Source organism: Biomphalaria glabrata, chromosome 7, assembly GCF_947242115.1.
Source record: "Biomphalaria glabrata chromosome 7, xgBioGlab47.1, whole genome shotgun sequence".
Taxonomy (NCBI): domain Eukaryota; kingdom Metazoa; phylum Mollusca; class Gastropoda; family Planorbidae; genus Biomphalaria; species Biomphalaria glabrata.
The window spans coordinates 15,234,191-15,254,655 of NC_074717.1; the positions used below are offsets into that span (position 1 = coordinate 15,234,191).

Here is a 20,465-nt window from a genome sequence, read left to right on the forward strand (position 1 = left end):
TTTAGGTTCATTGGAAAGTAGGTAAAATTTTAGGGAAGGAATAAGAGTTGAGTTTTGAGGGGTTTTTTGCACATCGGCACACTTTAGGCCATATCGTGCCAGTAATCCTTAAAAGGTTACTCTCCCTTCATACCACAAGAGCTAAATTTTATTTAGTTAAACTATTAAAAACAAGGTCTATTCAGTAAAGGTAGTGAAAATTTAATAATTTAGTAAAAATCTTTTATAAATATATGTTCACTATTTCACAAATCAAATCTTAGTAGACAACCCCGCCTACCGGACAAAGCTCAGTACCTTCCCAGGGTCGACACTATCGAACAGTGTTTTTAAGTTGTGCGCTCTATAAATGTTCCCCATATATCCTGGTATCTGGGGCAATCAATGAGGATATGTTCCACTGTGAGACATGAGTCACAGTACTCACAAAGTGGGGGCTCCTCTCTCTTCAGCACAAAGGACATTCCCAATTTTGTATAAATTACCTTTGTACAGCTTTAGTTCCTTGAAAACCCTTTCTAACTGGGCACTTCTTGAAACATCATTGTGAATGTTACTAAGAGACTCACGGGCCCTCAGCTGCTTCAACTCACTCCGTAAGTGTTTATTTTCACCAGCATACTTAGCAAGCAAAGGATTGTTCTCTAGCTGCTGCCTCAACACTTTGATCTCATCTTTCAATGTTTTCTATAATTCAACACATAATGAAAACAATTAAATAATTACTTCATTGCACAAATATTCAATCTTTTACTAACAACTTTGTGAGGAGCGAAACTCGTACATTTAACTTTATGATTTCACTTTAAAGCTGTATACTGACCACAAGTGTATCCTTTTCTATCTCAATGTAACCTTTGGAGGCTTGCTGCAAAGACTGGATAGTATTCTCTCTAAACTTGATGATCATTTTAGTAGACTGAATATATTTGTCTTTTTTATTACACAGTTCCTGCAGGTGGTTCACTACATCTTGTAAAGTCTGGAGTAATAGAGATAAATAAATAGGAAAAGGGGGGGGGGATGTAATGAATCAATGACATTTATTTGGCTTTGTCTCAAATTATTGGTGTCATCTAATAATTATCTATAAATGTCTATAATCAGGACAATAAAACATTTTCACGAGTGCCCCAAAAAAGAATCAATAAATGCCCTTTCAATGTACAAAGTTTCATGATTTTACCTAGGAACTATTAAGCTTGTAACTCTGAATACTTTATAAGTAATTTACTTTGTGGGGAAAAATGCTTTTAAAAAAAGTCATTAAGATAATTTTTATTGATCCAATCAAATGGAAATTCAGCGTAACTACTGTACAATAACAATATAGATGCAAATACGAACAACATTCACACATGAAACACATACACACTCAGAACATACATACCACATTCCAGCTTCTCCATAAAGATGCACAAATAGATATTGAATATTGATTATTCAGCTCAAATTGGCACCAAAGCCAAACCAGATAGTTTTTACAAATGCTGACAATGAGCCCCTGGTTGCTCATCTATAAGTCTTTTTACTTTTATTCTTAAAACAGACTAATAACCTTAGCAATGCACTCTAGTAATTTGTTTAAACAAGAAGACACCATTGAATTTATCTTTATTAAGGCAACATAAAAGTATTTCAACATATCATGTGAAATGTATGCAAACCTTTTTTTCATTTTCTGACTGCTCTCTAAAAAACATGGCTTCAAGAAAATTTTTTTTCCAAATGGAATCAGCATCCATATATGAAGAAGAATTTTCTGGAATAATAGAAAGGAAAAAATAATTCAAGTTACGAAAAAAAAAATTGACAATAGCAAACAAATTAGAAAAGAAGTTGATAAAGCAGTTTTCAATTCAGAAGCAAAATGTCAATATAAATGGTAGTATAAGTTTTTGATCTCCCACCGAGCACCTCCCCAGCTGACTGATAGGGGAATGGCCTCCAGTGGGTGGATACTGAGGAAATAAAATACCAGGGGTGGACCAAAATCAAACCTGCTGCCTTGCAGGAAGTGGAGGGATCCATAAAAGCTAGGGCACTTTACCTGAAAATAAAGGCAGCTATCCAGAAAGCTGAAAGGGGCAGCCCCCCCTCCCCAAGATGGTTATGCGCAGGGCTAACAAGTTCAAGCCAGTCATATAAAAAATATTGTTACGAAAGCTAAAACACATATGACAAACTGGACTGATCCAAACAGAAAACGACCTATGCCTGGAAATCGTCATGACTTTTGTTTTGTGACATAGAACGTGCTAAGCCTTTTCAGAGTAGGTGCACTAGCACAATTTACTGAAGTGCTGAAGGGTTAAGTTACCTCTCGTAGCACTTCAGGAAATCAGGTGGAAAGACTGAAATTCTCAGCACATTATTTTATAGTGGTGGCAACACCAACAACTTAGGCACAAGATTCGCTGTTAAATAGGAAATGGCAGGCAATGTTATCAGATTTTAACCTATAAATGATAGACTGCCTACTATGTGTAAAAGAGAAATTCTTCAACATAACATTTATCAACGCTCATGCCCCTACTGAAGATGCAGATGATAACACTCAAGAAACCTTCTATGATGGATTGGAAAGAATTTATGAAGAGGCACCAATGCATGACATCAAATTAGTACTTGATGATTTCATTGCCAAAATTGGAAAAGAAGCTACATTCAGATCAACAAAACAATTGGCAAAGAAAGCTTACATGAAGATACCAACAATAATGGACTAAGATTAGTGGATTTTGCCTCAGGAAAAGGAACGTCTATCAGCAGCACTAAATTCCAACATAAGAATATTCACAAAGCAACCTGGATCTCACCTGATGGAAACACCCAAAATAAAATACATCATATACTCATAGATAAAAGGCATGGATACTAGATGTAAGAAGTTTTAGAGGAGCAGAGTACTAGTAAAAGCCAAATTTAGACAAAGAATAAATACTCTGTTGTTGGATGCCTTTATCTTGAACACCTTGTTCTTCCCTACGTTTATGGTAAGACCCATTCTAGCTGCTTTGTCAGAAATGACGCTTATCTTTTCTTGTATCTGTGTGTGAGAAAGAAGTACCAGGTCATCTACAAAGTCGAGGTCGTCTAGCTGTTTCCACTGTATACTGCTCAGCTTCTGGTCTGTTGCTGCTAGTAGAAGCAAGAAGGGAGAAAGTAAACAGCCTTGTCTCACTCCTGTTTGGACTTCCAATGCCTCTGTCAGTTGTCTGCCATGCACTATTCTGCAAGTCATCCCCTCATATGACCAGATGATAGTTGTCATTTTTTCAGGCACTCCAAACTGTCTCAGTAGTCTCCAGAGGGTCTGTCTGTCCATGCTGTCAAACACCTTCTCATAGTCTATAGAATTAACATAGAGAGGGGAGTTCCATTTCATGGACTGTTCCACAATGATTTGTAGCGTCGTTATCTGATCTGTGCATGATCTCTCCTTTCAAAAGCTGGCTTGTTGGTCACAGAGATATGGATCTACTACATCTTTCATTCAGTTAAGCAGAATGCAGTTAAACACTTTACCTGGAATTGATAGCAGCATTATCCCTTAATAGTTGGAGCAGGAACTAAGGTCACCTTCTTGGGGAATTTGATGATGTAGCCCTCCTTCCACTCTGGTGGCACTTCTTTTTCCCATATCTTGCCGAAGAGGGGTTGGGTTACTTCCAATGGTATCAATGACTGCTTTTAGCACTTCACCTGGGATGCTGTCAGGTCCTGCAGATCTGTCATTCTTCAATTGCTTGCACTGCAAAACTCTTCCTTAGTGGGTGCACTGCACTTGATAGGCATGTCTCTTGTAGCTGGCAGTATCTTTGATGAGTTTGCAGGAGAAGTTCCTAGAAATGCCATCTCTTCGTGATATCACTTCACTATTGCCATTTACTGGTCTCTCTGGGTTAGCAAATTTTCCAGATAACTTTTTGATGACTGAGTACAGGTCTTTGGTGCTGTTCTGAAGGGCTGCTGCTTCTGCTTCTTTTGCCAGTGCTTCAATGTAGTTCTGCCTATCTGTTCTGATGCTACGCTTGACATTCAGTATATTCTTGTTGTGCTTTTCCTGTTCTTGTTTTACTGTTGTTCATGCCTGCTTTCTTCTCTTCCTTCCTTAATCATCTGAAGAGTTTCTGATGAAATCCACTCCTTGTGTATTTTCCACTTTCTGCCATGTCTGTTCAACTGTCTCTTCTTCTAGCAGCTCTTCTAGGAGCTGGAATTTGTTTGATAAAATAACCTTGAACTCTTCCCATTTTTGCAGTCTTTCAGCACAATAGTATTGTGGTGTTGGCATTGGCTGGACCCTACTGTCCAACTCTTCTTCAGCTTCAGTCTCACTCTGGCAATCAGAAGATGATGATCTGAAGCAAACTATGCTCCTTGCCTAACACTTACATCCTGAAGAGATCAATGGAACTTCTTCACGATACAGACGTGGTCTATTTGGTTCTATGTTGATAGGTCTGGTGATATCCACGTTGCTTTGTGTATTCGTTTGTGTGGGAAGACAGTTCCTCCAATCACCAAGTTGTTCCTGGCACACATGTCTGCAAATCTCTCCATTTTTGTTCCACCTAGTCCATACTTTCCCATGATCTCCTCATATCATATGATAGCATTGAAGTCACCCATTATGATGAGGATGTTCTTTTTAGTCTGTCATATATGATCGTAGTCTGCCTGTTGTAAAAATTATCCTTCTCCTCTGTAGCATTGGACAATATCTAAGTTAATTCTCTTATTCGCTGTGTGGAATGAGGTTGTTATCTGTGGTCCATGCGCGTCCCATCCAATAAGTGCTTTCTGAGCCTGCTTAGAAAGCATCAAGGCTACTCTTTGAGTGTGTGTAGCCTCCTGCTCATGCCCTGAGTATAAAAAGTAGCTCACCCAAAAATCAGTCTTTTTTGCCTGGAACAAGTCCATCGTGACTCGCATATTTTTATGATGGTGAGGTTGAACCTTTTCATTTTAGCTTCCACTTGCACTGTCTTCCCAGTCTCATACATGGTCCGGACATTTCATTACCTATGGTGGTGGTCCTGGTAGAGATGATGGTATTTGGCCTGTCAGCTTCCTGGTGTCTCTGGACTTCCAGCTGGAAGTCCATCTTCTCTCCGCCCATGACTTCTTTTGATTTGCTATTTGGTGTTTTTTCTACAGGGTAGGGTAGCTAGCCCTATGCCCAACTCTCTTCCTTTCTCAAACGGGCTTGGGACCATCCTAAAAAAAGTAAAAATAGTACTCAATAAATGTTCAATAGAACAACAGTTTACCTGATGGGGTAACAACATTCGGTCTTATCTCTGGCCCAGGTGAATTCTGCATAGACTCCAGAAGCTCTTTCAATCGCCGGATTTCATTTTGAAGTTTTTGATTATTGCCATGAATGTCTTCATTTACAACAGCCTGATGCATGGAATTACATGATTCATTTATTAATTGATCACAAGCATGTAGCTATATTTTCTTCAATTGAATACACTCTATTCACTTTACAGTAAAAAAAAATTTTCTCATTAAAGTCATACCTTATTTTTTATTAATTTGGCACTTCTGGCAAAGTTTAATGTGGATAATGTTTCTCCAAAGCATCTGCACATTTAAACATATATGTAAGTATGTGTATATGAGATTAGGATAAAGAAAGTCAACAAAAATATTTAGCACTATTATAGTCATTAGTACATATACTTAGAATCTACTTGAACTACCTGGAATCTGGATGAACACAAGCTATCATTCTTGTCTTGGTATTTCCACCAAGTGAATCCTATACAAAAAAGTTTATTCTGAGTTAGCGACATGAAAATATAGTCTATCCTCTTAGCTTTGAAATCCAGAAGGTGTTGTTTTTTTTATAAGATACTTATAACAATGTAAACATATATTCATCTAACCAATTCTAACCCTCAAGAACTATCTCAAACTAATTCATTGAGCCAACACTAACCCTCAACAAAAATGTTAATTTGGAGTCTCTGTAAGGGATGTGACGTTTTTTCCCATGGCTCAGATCTACTAGAGACATGATGACATTCCCTAAGACAGAGAGGGACTTGTTGATGCTTCCAGCTTCCTGTGTTTTAAGATTAAAAAAATTAAAAAATATTTGAGTAAAATTTTTTCAGTACACTTCTTTATCAATTCATCCTCTTTTTAAATATTTAAGTTTTGAAGCATCTAATCAAAATAACAAGAAATTTATTCTTAAAAATTTAAAAATATTAATACCTGATTTTAATGTGTTTCCCTTTAAGAATTTGAAAGATTACAGCTTACACCCAAACTTATTTTGATTTGCTTGCATAGTTTAGAAAGCCAGTAATCTACTATTTTAACACTCTTAAGAATACAACTAATTAATTAACAAATAAATTTATTATTTTCATAGGCTAGTAGCAAGCTAAAAATGTACATTTAATATATAAAATTAATTTTATGCTCAATTATTTCTTTCATGATTTTTATTATCAAAGTTAAAACACTATACTATACTCTATTGAAACATTTCAACTAAGCAAACAAAATATTTCATTAGTAAAATTTCACAGAATATAAATAACTTTAGAAAAAAACATAAAAATCAGCTGGAATCCATTTTGACATTAGTTTTCTATCATAGACTATGTCATGAGTAATTATCAGAAATTAATATAATAACTTTCTTCTACTCAAAAAAAAAAAAGAAGAATTACTTTGAGACGAGTGCCTCCAGTGTTGGTATCTTTCTGTCTCTCTGACCCTGCCAGATCAACTAGGTTTAGCTGTGATGTACGAATGTTTTGTACACCACCTACATCCTCCTAGTAGATATACAAAAATAAATGACCGTTAGTAGTACACTTAAGTGTACATGTTTTAATGGGCTTTGTTGGACTTACACCTTTTTTCCTTATTTATATGTCTTTTGCATTTTTCAGTTCTCTTTTTAAATTAAACAGAAACAGATAATTTTTTTAATTAAATGATTTTCGTAGGGACAAGAAGGAAAATGATATTGTTTCTGTAGCTGGAGAGACTATTGAAATTGTGCAAACCTTTAAATACCTTGGTACTATCCTAGACAATAAACTAAATTTTACTGCAAATACTGATTATATCAGCAAAAAAAACCCAGCAAAGATTACGACTACTAAGAAAACTGTCCTCGTTCAATGTTAGCGAAAAGGCCTTGGCTATGTTTTATCACGCTCACATCTGCAATATTTTAAGTTTCAATATCACTGCCTGGTATGGCAATCTGAGCATTAAAAATAAAAATAAACTTAATAGAATCCTAAATGCTGCTGGCAAAATCATTGGCAAAAAACAAACCCATTTGGGCAGTTGTTTGAGACAAACATCTATAAAAAAGCTAACAAGATCCTCGAAATAAAGAATCACCCTTTGTGTCAGGATTTTGTGATTTTACCATCACAAAAGAGATACAAGACACCGATAGCAAAGACAAACAGACACAAACACTCTTTTGTTCCCCTGGCAATCAAATCATTAAATAAGAACAATCTGGTATAAATTTTGTCACATGTAAATTATGAGTGTGTCTGGTGTGAATGTACACTTTGGTTTCTTATAGTTATAATGTTTTTTGTTTGGTGTAATGCACAAATTGTAAGACAAATTTCCTTACGGATAATAAAGATTATTATTATTATTATTATATAGCGCTACTTTTATGCTTATAAGCAATAGTGAACATTCGTTTGTTATGAACCTCACTGTCTATTTTGTGTCTGTTTTAATTTCTTAATGTTTTCTTGAGTTAAGGGGCCATATTTTCTCCTGATGTTTATACCTGATTTCTCTTATCAGCCGTTGTGAGACATTGGTCCAAAATAATATTAAGCTTATAAATTTGTAAAAAATCGTGTGAATATATGAATGAATTTGTTTTAGATGAAGTCCATTAATTATAGTTGCTTTAAAAAATTGATCTCACACCAGCCATGGGCCTTGTCATAATAGTCATAGAGCTATAAAATCTAGTTATAATCTGTAATCTATATAAGCATAAATATTCAAGTTGAATTTGAATTGTAACTATAGAATCAGTATAGATCTACTTCTAGAATATATATCAAGCCTATAAATATACTAGAAATAGTCTATAGCAGTCTAGATCTAGCGTCTTGATTTTAGACTAGATTTAAGTCTAGTATACTATATAATGACATGGGAGCAGATAAAGAAAGCTGCTCAGAACCAAGTTTGGTGGAGAGATGTGGTTGCGGCCCTACGCTCCCCTGGGAGTGCAAAGGATTAAAGAAGAAGATACTATATAAACCTATATATAAACTGCCTTCGTGTACCTCACCAAGGCTTTATGATTTATGGAAGATTTTGGCCAGGCTGGGATGCCCAACTACACTCCTATCCATTCTTAACTTGCTCCTACTTTATTTGCGTAATGCTGGGTCAAATGAGGCAGCGATTGCACGAAGGCATCGGCATCACATTTCGTTTTGATGGCAATCTTCAACGTCTACTATCCCATACAAAAACAAAAGAAATGGTCATAACAGAGCTTCTGTATGCCGATGATTGAGCCCTGCTAGCCCACAACGAACATGATCTCCAGATCGCGTTCAACTAATTCGCATATGTTGCCGCCTCTTTTGTGTTTATCTATAAACCTAGGGAAAACAGAAGTCATGTTCCAGAAGTGACACAATAAAACCTACTCAGCCCCAAGGATCACCGTAAATGGACGTCCCCTTAACGTGGTAGACCACTTCACATATCTAGGAAGCATAGTATCAATGACACCTCGTTTTCAAGGAAGTTGGTAACCCTCTGGCCATGGCCAGTAGTGCTTTTGGACGCCTCCAGGAGTGAATTGGCGGAATAGATCGCTCCACCTAACTACAAAAAAAAAAGTGCCTACCAAGCAGTGGTTCTCTCAACCCTTCTATATGGATCTGAGACATGGGTATTATACAGAAAACAACTAAGACTTCTTGAACGCTTTTACCAAAGATGCTTGAGCTCCATCATGGACATACGGTGGCAAGACAGCACTACAAATAGCGATGTCCTTGCGAACACCGGTATGGACAGTATAGACTAGTATAGAGGGACTTCTTATGGTCCGACAGTTACGCTGTGCAGGGCACGTATCCCGAATGGAGGACGAACATATGCCAAATGCAGTCTTCTTTGGTGAGCTAAAAGATGGTTGACGTAACAGAGGTGCCCCACAGAAATGCTTTAAAGACCAGCTTAGGCACTTACTTGCCATAGCAGACATAGAAGAGAGCACCTGGTTGCATGCGGTCTCAGAACGAGACAGACAGCTGGAGGTCACTAACAAAGGCCGAAGAATGCATATTTGAGATGCAGACGGCGAAAAGAAAATCTTAATTGACCATAGGCGGACAATGGTTATGCTTGCCCTGATTGTGGGAAAATATGGAGGTTACATCTGAGACTGTATTTCCACGGGAAATATCACAAACCTTATTATTATTATATTGGTATATTAGATCTAAGCGTTGAAAAGTAGATATATAACTATAAGTAGAAGTATATTCAATAAAGTATAGATAGTAGATCTACTGAGTCTGATCTAGACTAGCTATAGAATTTTTCTAGATCTAGATATAGACTCTATATAGAGTAATCTAGAAAGTAGATGTAGGCCTATTCTAATTAAAAATAATCTTTAGTCAGGTAGAGCTAGATCTAGACTAGTGACAATCTAGTCTCAAGATAGAATCTAGATTTCTTAACTAGATTCGATCTGAAATGTAGATCTAGTATAGAGTCTACTTAATGTTAATGTCATTGATTATGATTGATTCCGAAGATTAATGATGAGAGCAGTGTTTACTATTTATTTGAATGTGCCCATGTGGTGATATGACTACGCCTACGATATACGCAGAACCGTGAATGGCGTGAACTGTATACGCAGAACCTATTGCGACTTGATAGCTTTTGTAAGTTTGTCTGTTGTGCTGTACGAGATGCCAAAAAAATGTAGATTTAAAATTCTAGAACAATAGATCTATTCCACTTAATTTATTTATTAACATAAATCTATTAGTCTCATTTATAATATGTAGCTCTAGATCTAATATATTACCAACGTATTCATACAGATTTAAATATATAGTTTTAATTATATTAAAAAGATGTAATTTAGAACTATACGGTGTTAGCGAATAGCGTTACACAAAAAACTAGCCTGGGTTTTTCTAAAATCTGATACTTGGTCTGTTATAGTAAAACATCACCTACCTAAATAAATCGTAAATAGAGAGCAAATACCTATATTTATTGTAGTATATATAGGTCTGTGGTTTATATTATATAGCTTTCATAACTTCTATAGAGAAATGACTTTTGTAATTTCTTTTACTGAAAATTTGGGCTATTCGCGTCTGACACATATATAATTTTTATGTGCATCAACAAAGCCCATTAACATCAACATTTAATTGAAATAAAAACTATACCTTTGACTCTATCATAACAGTAAAAACAGCATGTGAGCGCGAACTCTCTCTGTTCATGGAAGTAGCAGCTACTCTACGATTCAACCAACCCATGATTAGTACCTGAAGATAACAAAATATGTCCCATTCCATTTAAACTCAATTGATATTATTAACAAGAAAAATCTTACAAAAACAAAAATGTAAAAAACTAGAATTACTCAATGATGGCTTGAATACCTGATAAGCATCACTTGGGTTACAGATAACTTGCTCAATGAGTCCATCTACAAAGACACCTTTGTTCATATTCTCTCGTAAGTGAAGACCTTGTGAAGCTGTATCCAAAAGATCAAAGATTTGCTCTTGATAGATTTCTAAAAAGGAGCAGCGACACAAAAACTGTTTTTTACTGCCATGCTATGAAGAGAATAAAAAAAAAATGTTATAAGTCTAATTTTAAACAAAAGCAGGGCAGAAAAAAAAGGAAACATTTAAATATAATAGTTTAATTACACCAGTTAAACCTTATAAAAACAATTGTATACAATTTTAAAAAGTTACCAATTCTTGTTGGTGAGCTATAAGACTAAAGAGATACTCAAAACTTCTGGGAATCACACCACGAAGCTCATGCTGAAAGCTTTCCGAGTTTTCAGAGGGACCTTTAATAAAAAAAAAAGATTTAAAATAAATTTTCGACCATGGGAGTGATTTTCAACTTTTTACTATTGATGCCTCCTTAATTCCCAAGACAAAAGATAATGTGTGTTTATGCCTTCCTAGCCAATTAAGTGTCCTGAAGAATGCCCCCATCCCCATGCAGAGAGGCATGAGGCAGGGCCACAGCACCTAGATTTGTCCTTGCATTACAAGCATCATAGGGTATACAGGTTCTCCAAGAAAAAAGAATGCAGGTAAAAAAAAAGTTGAAGTATGAGGGTCTGGAAAGGCCTGTTACTAAATTGATAGAGACATTTATAGCACATGTAGTGCATATGGTTTTAAGGGACTTGATCGATGTATAATCGACTGTGTAATTGGCAAAACATATGGCACGGGCCTGTTTTGCGCACATAAATGATGTCAAAGTGTGATGGTATGACATTTGGAAGAAATTCCACACTATTGATGTGAGAAAGATAGTTTAGAATTTCACATAGGTGGAGACGCAGTTAGACATCTTCAAAAGATCATTTTGAGCCAATGAAAGGTCCAATTTAAATGACAAAACAATGTCTCTGTTAAATGTTTTTTTTAAACATTGGCAATAAAGTCATTTTTACTACATCAATATATTCAAATATTGATATTTATAACATCATTTAAAACATAACTGATATTTTGTCCTTTGAAAAAAGCTTTCCCCTTTGTATGCATGCTATGTCTCCCTACTTGAGAAATGCTGGCCTAAGAAATAAAATCTAATTTAAGGTAATTTATTTAATCAATATTCGCTGTAACAAAAAATTATACAATTATATCATAAATGTCAAGATTTATATTTTTTAATGATGAAAGAACACTTACCAAGCATAGTAAAAGTTTTTCCTGAGCCAGTCTGACCACTGAGAAAGTACAAAATTAATGAAGTGTTAAAAATGGAGTGAGTGAAATATAAATGCACAGTGTACAAGCCTCTACCACTGTCCCCTGTCAGTCTTTGTATTAAAAAAAAATTACTGATAGTAAAACAATTAAAAAAATCTGAAACAAAGGTAAGCTTTAAAATTATTGAAGCTTAAGAGGAAAGAGCTAAGACTTGACAAACACTACTAGACAATGATGTATTTATCAGTCCATCTTCTAAACACCTTCAATATATGAGATTTCCTCACTTACTAAGCAAATATGGTACCATTGTAGCCAGTGACACAACTTTCAATAATCTTTTTACCCACTATGGAAAACACAGCTTCCTGGAAATGAAAATAAAATCATGTTTTAATAAACCCAATAACTTGAAATTTATCTTCAAATCTAAAACATAAAATTAATAATTGGGTACAAAACAATAGAAAGCTATCCAAAAATAGCTACCCACATTTACACATAAATGATGGTCTTAATGTCTGTCCTCCAGGTTTTTACCGAAAAATAAACACTTAAGGATAAATGCAAAATGTGGAAACTTTGGACAAATTTTTAGGCCGAAATGGAAGCAATCAATATTTCTTTACAGACAGTCAGAAACAAATTCTATAACAGAATAATATCACTATCAGATATTATTGTCTTTACAGACTAATCTAGCCCAAGAAATCTTGATAACCTACCTATAACCTACTATCTAATGTTGAATTTTAACATCAGAGTGACATTACAATGGATCCCTGGTAACATAGGCATCATGGGAAATGAAAAGGCAAATTATCCATGGAACAACCTGACAGACCATTTAATTACTACACTAAAAGCAAGCAATTGCATGACCATGCAAAAACAAACTGAACAGTATCAATTTCCTCCCCTGCAAACAGCTATCTACTATTTTTCAACTTAGAACAGGACACAAACCTTTACATTTTCACCATAACAGAATAAACCCCACCCACCACCACTCCGCAAACACTGCGCCTACCCTCTTGAAACTGTCAATCATATCTTCTTTGAATGCCCCAATTTAATTCACCTTAAGCAGACAATACCACAACAACCCAGCATAACCAACATTCTGTATGGCAATGGGGAATAGCTGAAAAAAAACAACATTCTAATTTTTCCTTGGCACAGACTGCAAAGGTGCTTAAAACTCAGCAGCAAAAAGCTGACAAGAAGAAGAAGGAAATCTTCAATTCTTCAAAACTAAGCATATTCTATTCGTCTAATGTAAATCATGTCTCTTGTGTATATATAAATATATACATTTTTTTTTATCTCAAACCATACATGATTTTTTTCTTGCTATCAACACTGAATTATGTAGATAGACTTACTAAGAAATTTAGATAGAATTTCTTGCAATAAAAATTGAATAAAGTGAACATTTGTTTTTAATTTTATAAACTCAAAACATTGGTTGCTCTACTACCTTCTGGACCAAATATTCACATCACATTTTGGCCTGTGTTCTTACATTCAAATTCTTCACATTAAAAAGGAATATTAAAGGAAAATTAGTTTATAACATCAAAAACATCCACTGACAATATTACTAAGTGCAAAGGTTACTGAAATAGTAAAAACAAAACAAAAAAAAAACATTTATTAAATTGCAGTTAGCCATTACTTATTGGCAATGTGACTGGCCCTGCACAATTAATTGTTGAAGTGTTCTCACTAGGGGTGCATCGGATAGTACTTTTTAATATTCGGCCAGAGCCAAATATTGCCGATTAGTAAAAAATGATATTCGGCCGGAGCCGAATACCTAAGTATCTTATAAATAGCTTGTGTTGCTGAACATTTTACGAAACTGTTAAATAACAAACCTATATTGGTTGGTATTAATTTTTTTTTTCTTTTATATACCTTATTTTTGTAAACTCTGTTACTGATTGATTTATTCAAACTTAACAGTATTTATAAACAGATAGAAATATCACAAATTAATCTGTGTAGCATGAGCGTGTCTGTGTGTATGTACAAGGCCACTAACTATAAAGGCTGTGTGTAGGAGGGTCAATGTAAAATATGTTAGTATATATTTAACTAGTTACTAATGTAAATCTCTCATAAGAAAAGTGCAATCTGGGTTGTATAGTGGTTGGATGTATGTGTTCATGAATTTCAGACCAATAACTGTTCATCAGACTTGTAATTTAAAGTCCAAAGACAGCTTCTGGTTCTGGCTTCAAGGGCTTAATACTGATAGTAGCTGTTAGTTAATAGTTGGAATCTGAAGCATAGTAGGTCAATTATTTATTGGTGCATATTCATAAAGGCTCTATTTTTAAGCACATTTTTATGTTTTAATATAACAGACATTAATGGAACGAGGTCCACTTTATACATATTAAACAGGTGTACTTTTTACTATTCAGCCAACTATCCGATAGTGATATTTGACCGGAGCTGAATATCGCAGAATAGTGAAAAAATGCCGAATATTTGGCAGAAACTGGAGCCAGAGTGACTATCCTGTGAACCTCTAGTTCTCACAAATGATTTTTACTCTACTCTCTTGGATAAAACATTCTAATTCATTTCTTTTTTTTTTTTTAAATGGTTAAATGCTAAAAATCAAATTTCTTTCTTTACTGTGACCTACCTGTGTGATGTCAGCATCTGCTACATTGTCGTAGGTGAAAATTTTGGGCTCTGGCTTTGTGCGAAGGATAATGGCATTGTCTGCAGTGTTAACATCCAGAACTCGTGGTGCAAAGTCATTCTCACTGATGCTTGGATCAGGAGGTCGAACTCTTAGAAATATTTTGATTGAATCTCCTTCTGAAGATGTGCTATAGACAAAGAATGCAGGTTTACAAATACTGCAACTTGATATATTTTATAAGCTATTGAAGCTTAAAAGGGCAAGTGACTTAGTGACAAAGCACTTAGCTTCTAAACAGAGGAGTCTTAGGTTCCAATCCAACTGATTTTGAATTTCAGGAATTTAAGGATACACCTGAGTTTAGCCAACTCTAATGGTTACCTGAAATTTTGGGGGGAAAGCAAAAGAAGTGGGTCATTGTGCTAGGAGCATGACATTTAGTGTTTCCTCAGGCTTTTTTAAAAATATATAAATATATAGTCCCCGCATTTTAAGGGAGTTTTCGGTCTTGGCAATTTTCTCCAATACTGACATAAAAGGAAACATCTAGGTCTGAAGACTGTAACCGGAATATCCATGGGACAAGGTGGGGTTGGCCAATGGTCCATTCTCCGCCATCCATAGAGCTCTCCAAATGGAACTTTTCTGCAGTAGAAAGCTTAAAGTGGACTGTGCCCTGGGTATGCTCTGTGGAATCGTCACATCCTGGATCCAGGCCCCTTCACGATATCACATTCACCAGATTTAGAAAAAAAACACTTCATGATGGGTTTATGTCTAGTATTAGAATGTAGTGAGACAAGGACCTCCGTCTGGTGTAGTGCAATCCAGACCTCTGTCAAAAAGCACCTAGAGGGGGGGAAGGTCCACTATTATTCACTTAGTGAAATGCAAGTGGAAAGGCAGTGGGGTTATTTATTTCTCTTGGTCATTTCCAAGCCCTGATACCCACACGGGAGAGTATCGCCACAAAGTGGAGGTTTGGAGTCAGAGTTTTCCTTCTCCTAGATGGGTTGCGTTATTTAGGCTGATGTGCCCCATCAACACGAAGCTAAACTGGTTTTGAGGCGCCAGTGTTCCGCCTTTCATCCCTTCTCCTGTCAGTTTGTAAGAACAGGTTCCGCCGGATTTTTTAGAAAATCACACGTGAAGGCCAGGAGCTGGATTTGACTGTCAGAGGCATTTAGAGGCGCAAGCCATGGGAGCATTTCTTGGAAAGTGGGTGCTTATCCCCACTTTCACCCCCGACATTGACAGTCCTTTGGAACCCAAACCGTAAACCATATCCTCTTTGAATGCCCCTCCCTAATCCACCTTAGGCAGACCCTACTTCCACTACAGCCCAACATAACCAACACCCTTTACGGCAGTGCTGAACAGCTGAAGAAAACAGCACACTTTTTTTCCTTGGCACAGTCTGCAAAAGAGCTCACAGCTCAGCAGCAATAAAGCTGGCTAGAAGAAGAAGAAGAAGAAGAAGCTAGGAGCATGACACCCTAGTCAGCCATAGAAACAGATGACATGTATGTTCTTCATCTGTTCCATGTATCGCAAGGTCTGAAAGGGGTACTATTGAAGCTTAGTGCTTCAAAAAAAACAACTCTTAACATTAATTGACTAGCACTGCAACCATGCTTTTAGCTTTCTCAGTACGCAATGACACTTATCTAGACCAGGGTGGATGTTGCTGTAAATGATTTTTAAAAGTATTTACAAAAAAAAAAGCAATGACCTGAACTCAAACTAGTGGCCACGCTCACACCTCCTTGGGCTGAGGTTCTAACCACTCTGCTAGTGAGGTACTTATGGCTAGAGAAGATTGTATAGGTATTTATTGTTTGTTTCAATTAAGAGCAGCAACCTATAAATGGAACTAATTCAATTTATACCACCACTTCAGTCAGGTACAATTTCCTTCCCTTGTTTAAGATACCAAACAAAATAATAAATTACCAATAGTTAACTAATTGGTTAAATTATGTTATTGATTGTTGTGTTATCAGGTAAAAGAAATAATTGTTCAAAATTTCAGCTTGATCCGAGATCGGGTGTCAGAGAAATAACATGTATATAAAAAGGTTCAACAACTAATATATCTGACATAAGCATCACTTATGTTATCACAAAGATGTGCTTTTTCTATGAGAAAAAAAAAGGTTTAAAAAATAAATAAAGATTTATGATTATCAATTATATAAATGCTTATTGACTTGTTATAAATGACAGGGTGATTTTTTAAAAATACATTTCAAATAATGTACAATTATGATTTTGAAACAACAGTATGAAATAGAAAATAGAAAATAATAAAATAAAACTAAAATGCTCAACCTGATTGAGGAAACTGTATCCATTTTTAGAAATGATGATAACAAAAAAATGGCTTTTGCAGCTGTTAATTAAAAAGCCCTGAAAAAAAAAATTGTTAATGAGTTGTTCTTTCCAAAAACAAAAATTTGTATTATAAACACTAAAGTATAATTGAATACATAAATATTTAAAACAAAGCATAATCATTTTTATGTAACAGTACATCAGAGCTATTAGTATTCAGATAATAACAAGAAAATAAAAATAAAAATATTTAAAAAACTAAAGCTTATATTAAGCATAGCAGTATTAATTACTTTGGATCAGTCATGTAATTAAATTTTAAATACATCTACACCAGTGTTTCCTAAACCACTTTAATAAATCTGAGTATCCCTAGCTCCCCACCCCCTTAACTGAGATGACAGATCATCTTATTTGGTTTCTTGGTTGCTAATTTTTATCTTATTCCTATTCTTTCAATTTAATACTGAAAAAGCAACTTCATATAAATATAAAATTAGAAAAGGCAAGATGTATTTCAGAACTTTTTAAAAACTGGATACACATTTGTATCCTTTGAAAAAGTCAATTCGGAAATTGGAGCGCTTCTAATGCCCTCCATTATTCATCTGACCATTAGAAAGGATTTCTATTAAGGCCAGACATGGATCAAGATCTCTTCAAGGTTCCACAAAGGCAGCAATCATTTTTAGATTGGGTCGTGCCACATACGTAGCGCGCAGACTCCGGTCATGGGCCCACTTACTACAAGAGAGCAAAGGCCATGCTAACCAATGGTTATTTCTTCATATTCCTATTTTGTAACTGCCACAAAGCTGTGTAAGAACATGTCTGAAGCTAATTCCAACAATTGCTTTTCTGCATGCAACAAACCTTCTGGCATAGATGATTTGATACTGTTAAACTGATATCTTATCCATTCAATACTTTTATTTAAATTATTGAAATAGTTTTTTTAAGTCCATTGGGCAATTCTCCAAATGCTGTGTTATGTATTTCAGATATCAGCATCAATTTTAGTATCGGAAATTGTTATAAACTCATGACGAGAGGAAAATTAGTTCACTTCTTGTACATGAAACAATTAGATTTCTTTGCCTTGTAATGATTAGTTGAGGTAATTTAAAACTGAGAATTCATCTGTTAAATATATGGTAGTTAGCAAAATCATTTCCAGTCATGCAAACCATTTCTCAACACAAACCTATCATTAGAAAGCATTGATGCTTATTTATAAGTTCAAATTATAATTGATTTAAAATGTTCCTTCTAGATAGCCAATGAACATCAGTATGAAAAAGGAAGCTGGGTATGACTAATTCCAATTTTTTCACATATTTATGAATCAAAAACAGACGTGCATATTTTTAAAAAATCAGCACACTTATTGAGTTTTAACTCGTACACCCTTCAAACTCTTCCCGTACCCTGGCTAACCCCACTTTGGGAAACAATGATCTAGACTAACAATAATAGATACTGTGGGATTAGAAATATTTTTACCAATTGTTTTTGTTTAGTGCTATTTCAAATAGTATTAAGCGAATTTCTCCTTAAATAATGCTGTTTACAAAGGTTATGCCAGCATCAAGATACAGAAACTATCTGTCCTTCGAGCGCAATATTTAGTTTAGGAAAGAAGTTCTCTAGTCATACTATTTCTAAAAGTTAGTTTAGGAAAGAAGTTCTCTAGTCCTACTATTTAGATAGTTTAAGAAAGAAGTTCTCTAGTCTCGTCCTACTTTTTTGATAGTTTAGGAAAGAAGTTCTCAAGTCCTACTATTTAGATAGTTTAGGAAAGAAGTTCTCTAGTCAAACTATTTAGATAGGTTGGAGGTGGGTGCATTGCAGGGAGAAGTGAACAGATATATTACAAATATTATATATATAGAGAGAAAAAATAAACATTATTTTATATTTTGAAGAAAAACCTACAGCTTTCCTTCTTAGCTCCAAAACATTTCAGAACCTCCACATATATTCTTTCAAGACTACCTGTCAAGGAAACTACTACAAGAACAAAGTCTTGACTAAATATGTAATTTCTTTTAGACATAGCAAGATATGGTGATTTTTTAATGTGTGACATTTTAACCCATGCCCTGTGTCAACTTACCCCGGTGTGTAGCAAAATGTCACAACCTCAACCTAACCATATTTCTGTTGTATAATTCTGATAAATAAAGAGATAAAGTTTATTTCATTTACTCTAGTTGTTCTCTGAATGTTTAAGTTACAGCTTGTTAAGTTTGGTGAGAATTCTAAATGTTTAAAATACAAAAATTTGAAAATAGTGACAACTAGCCCCAATCACTTTTTAACTAGATATAACTAGATCTATATAATGTCTACAGATAGAGATTAGAGATAATCTAGAGTACTCTAGACTCTAGACAGATCTATTTAGTATTTATTATTCTATTATACTTATACTTATAGATTATAGACTATATAAAAAGTATATTAACTAGATCTCTCTCTCTCTATAATGTATAATTATATACTAGACCTCTATATAATTATATTAGATTGTAACTATATTATATACTGAGTATATATTAGATCTATATAATTAATTATTAATAATTAGATCTATATTAGTATATATATTAATTATTATAATAATTATAATAATATTTATATAGATCTATAACATAATATACTCATTTCATTATAATATCATGATTATATATATTTTATTTATAGTATAATATAGTAATTATAGTTAATTATACTTATACTACTTATAGTCATAATAATAATTTAAATAATAGTAATAGTACTAATAGACATAGTCATAGTTATAATTATAAAAGTTATATTAACTTATAATATAGATATTAGATCTACTCTAGTAGTAAATCTAGAATTAAGACTATTAAATGTTAGAAAATGAATAAACTTTGATATAAATAAGGTCTATTAAATAACAGGCCAACAGTTCCACTTCAATTTATTATTTGATGTTTGTTTTTTTTAGAGATGAAAACTTGTTGATAAACATCCTTTGAAATAGCCGCTTTCCGTCTCGCATAATCTCGTAAATTAACAACACGTTGTCAACATGATTCTAAAAACTTGGCATTTGTTACTAAATGACAATACAAAACATTTATTTTCTTTTTAGATTTATTCTAGATATATTTTATAATAACCATAGTCTAAATTATTAAATTGTATTATTAAAGATCTAAATTTAATCGTGAGTTAATGCCAAGCTATATGTTCATTTTCTACAGACTATTACTAAGATCTAGATCTATACTCCAGTCTATATTGCTGGTAAAATAAAGGTGGTAGATCTGGATCATGATCTATGCTATGGGAAAGGACCAATGGCGAACGCTTTTGTGCCAGTTTTTAGTTTAGAATTTATAACTCCGCAATGGTTAAACTTATTAAAAAAATGAAAACATCTGCGGACTCCTCAGCTATTGGGCGATAAAACTAAATTTGAATATTTTTTCCATATCAGCTAT

The 20,465-nt window shown here is 34.4% G+C and overlaps 1 protein-coding gene across 3 annotated transcripts in view; it reads right to left on the minus strand.

Annotated features, from left to right (window-relative positions):
- Positions 1-20,252, minus strand: part of LOC106069714 (kinesin-like protein KIF15) — a 40,635-nt gene extending 20,383 nt beyond the window's left edge. The window contains exons 1-17 of one of the 3 annotated variants that reach the window (XM_056037011.1): positions 19,889-20,019; positions 19,103-19,159; positions 16,984-17,061; positions 14,650-14,839; positions 12,282-12,358; positions 11,970-12,007; positions 11,004-11,104; positions 10,680-10,859; positions 10,461-10,562; positions 6,699-6,806; positions 5,954-6,079; positions 5,715-5,773; positions 5,532-5,595; positions 5,277-5,409; positions 1,668-1,762; positions 824-982; positions 486-687 (exon numbers count right to left, since the gene is read on the minus strand). In XM_056037011.1, coding sequence (XP_055892986.1) covers positions 486-687; positions 824-982; positions 1,668-1,762; positions 5,277-5,409; positions 5,532-5,595; positions 5,715-5,773; positions 5,954-6,079; positions 6,699-6,806; positions 10,461-10,562; positions 10,680-10,859; positions 11,004-11,104; positions 11,970-12,007; positions 12,282-12,358; positions 14,650-14,839; positions 16,984-17,006 — 1,657 coding nt within the window. In that variant the 5' untranslated portion in view covers positions 17,007-17,061; positions 19,103-19,159; positions 19,889-20,019. Of the gene's footprint in view, positions 1-485; positions 688-823; positions 983-1,667; positions 1,763-5,276; positions 5,410-5,531; positions 5,596-5,714; positions 5,774-5,953; positions 6,080-6,698; positions 6,807-10,460; positions 10,563-10,679; positions 10,860-11,003; positions 11,105-11,969; positions 12,008-12,281; positions 12,359-14,649; positions 14,840-16,983; positions 17,062-19,102; positions 19,160-19,888; positions 20,034-20,233 lie in introns of those variants that run through there. The other 2 variants (XM_056037012.1, XM_056037010.1) reach the window with 2 other exon arrangements.
- Between the last annotated feature and the right edge of the window lie 213 nt (positions 20,253-20,465).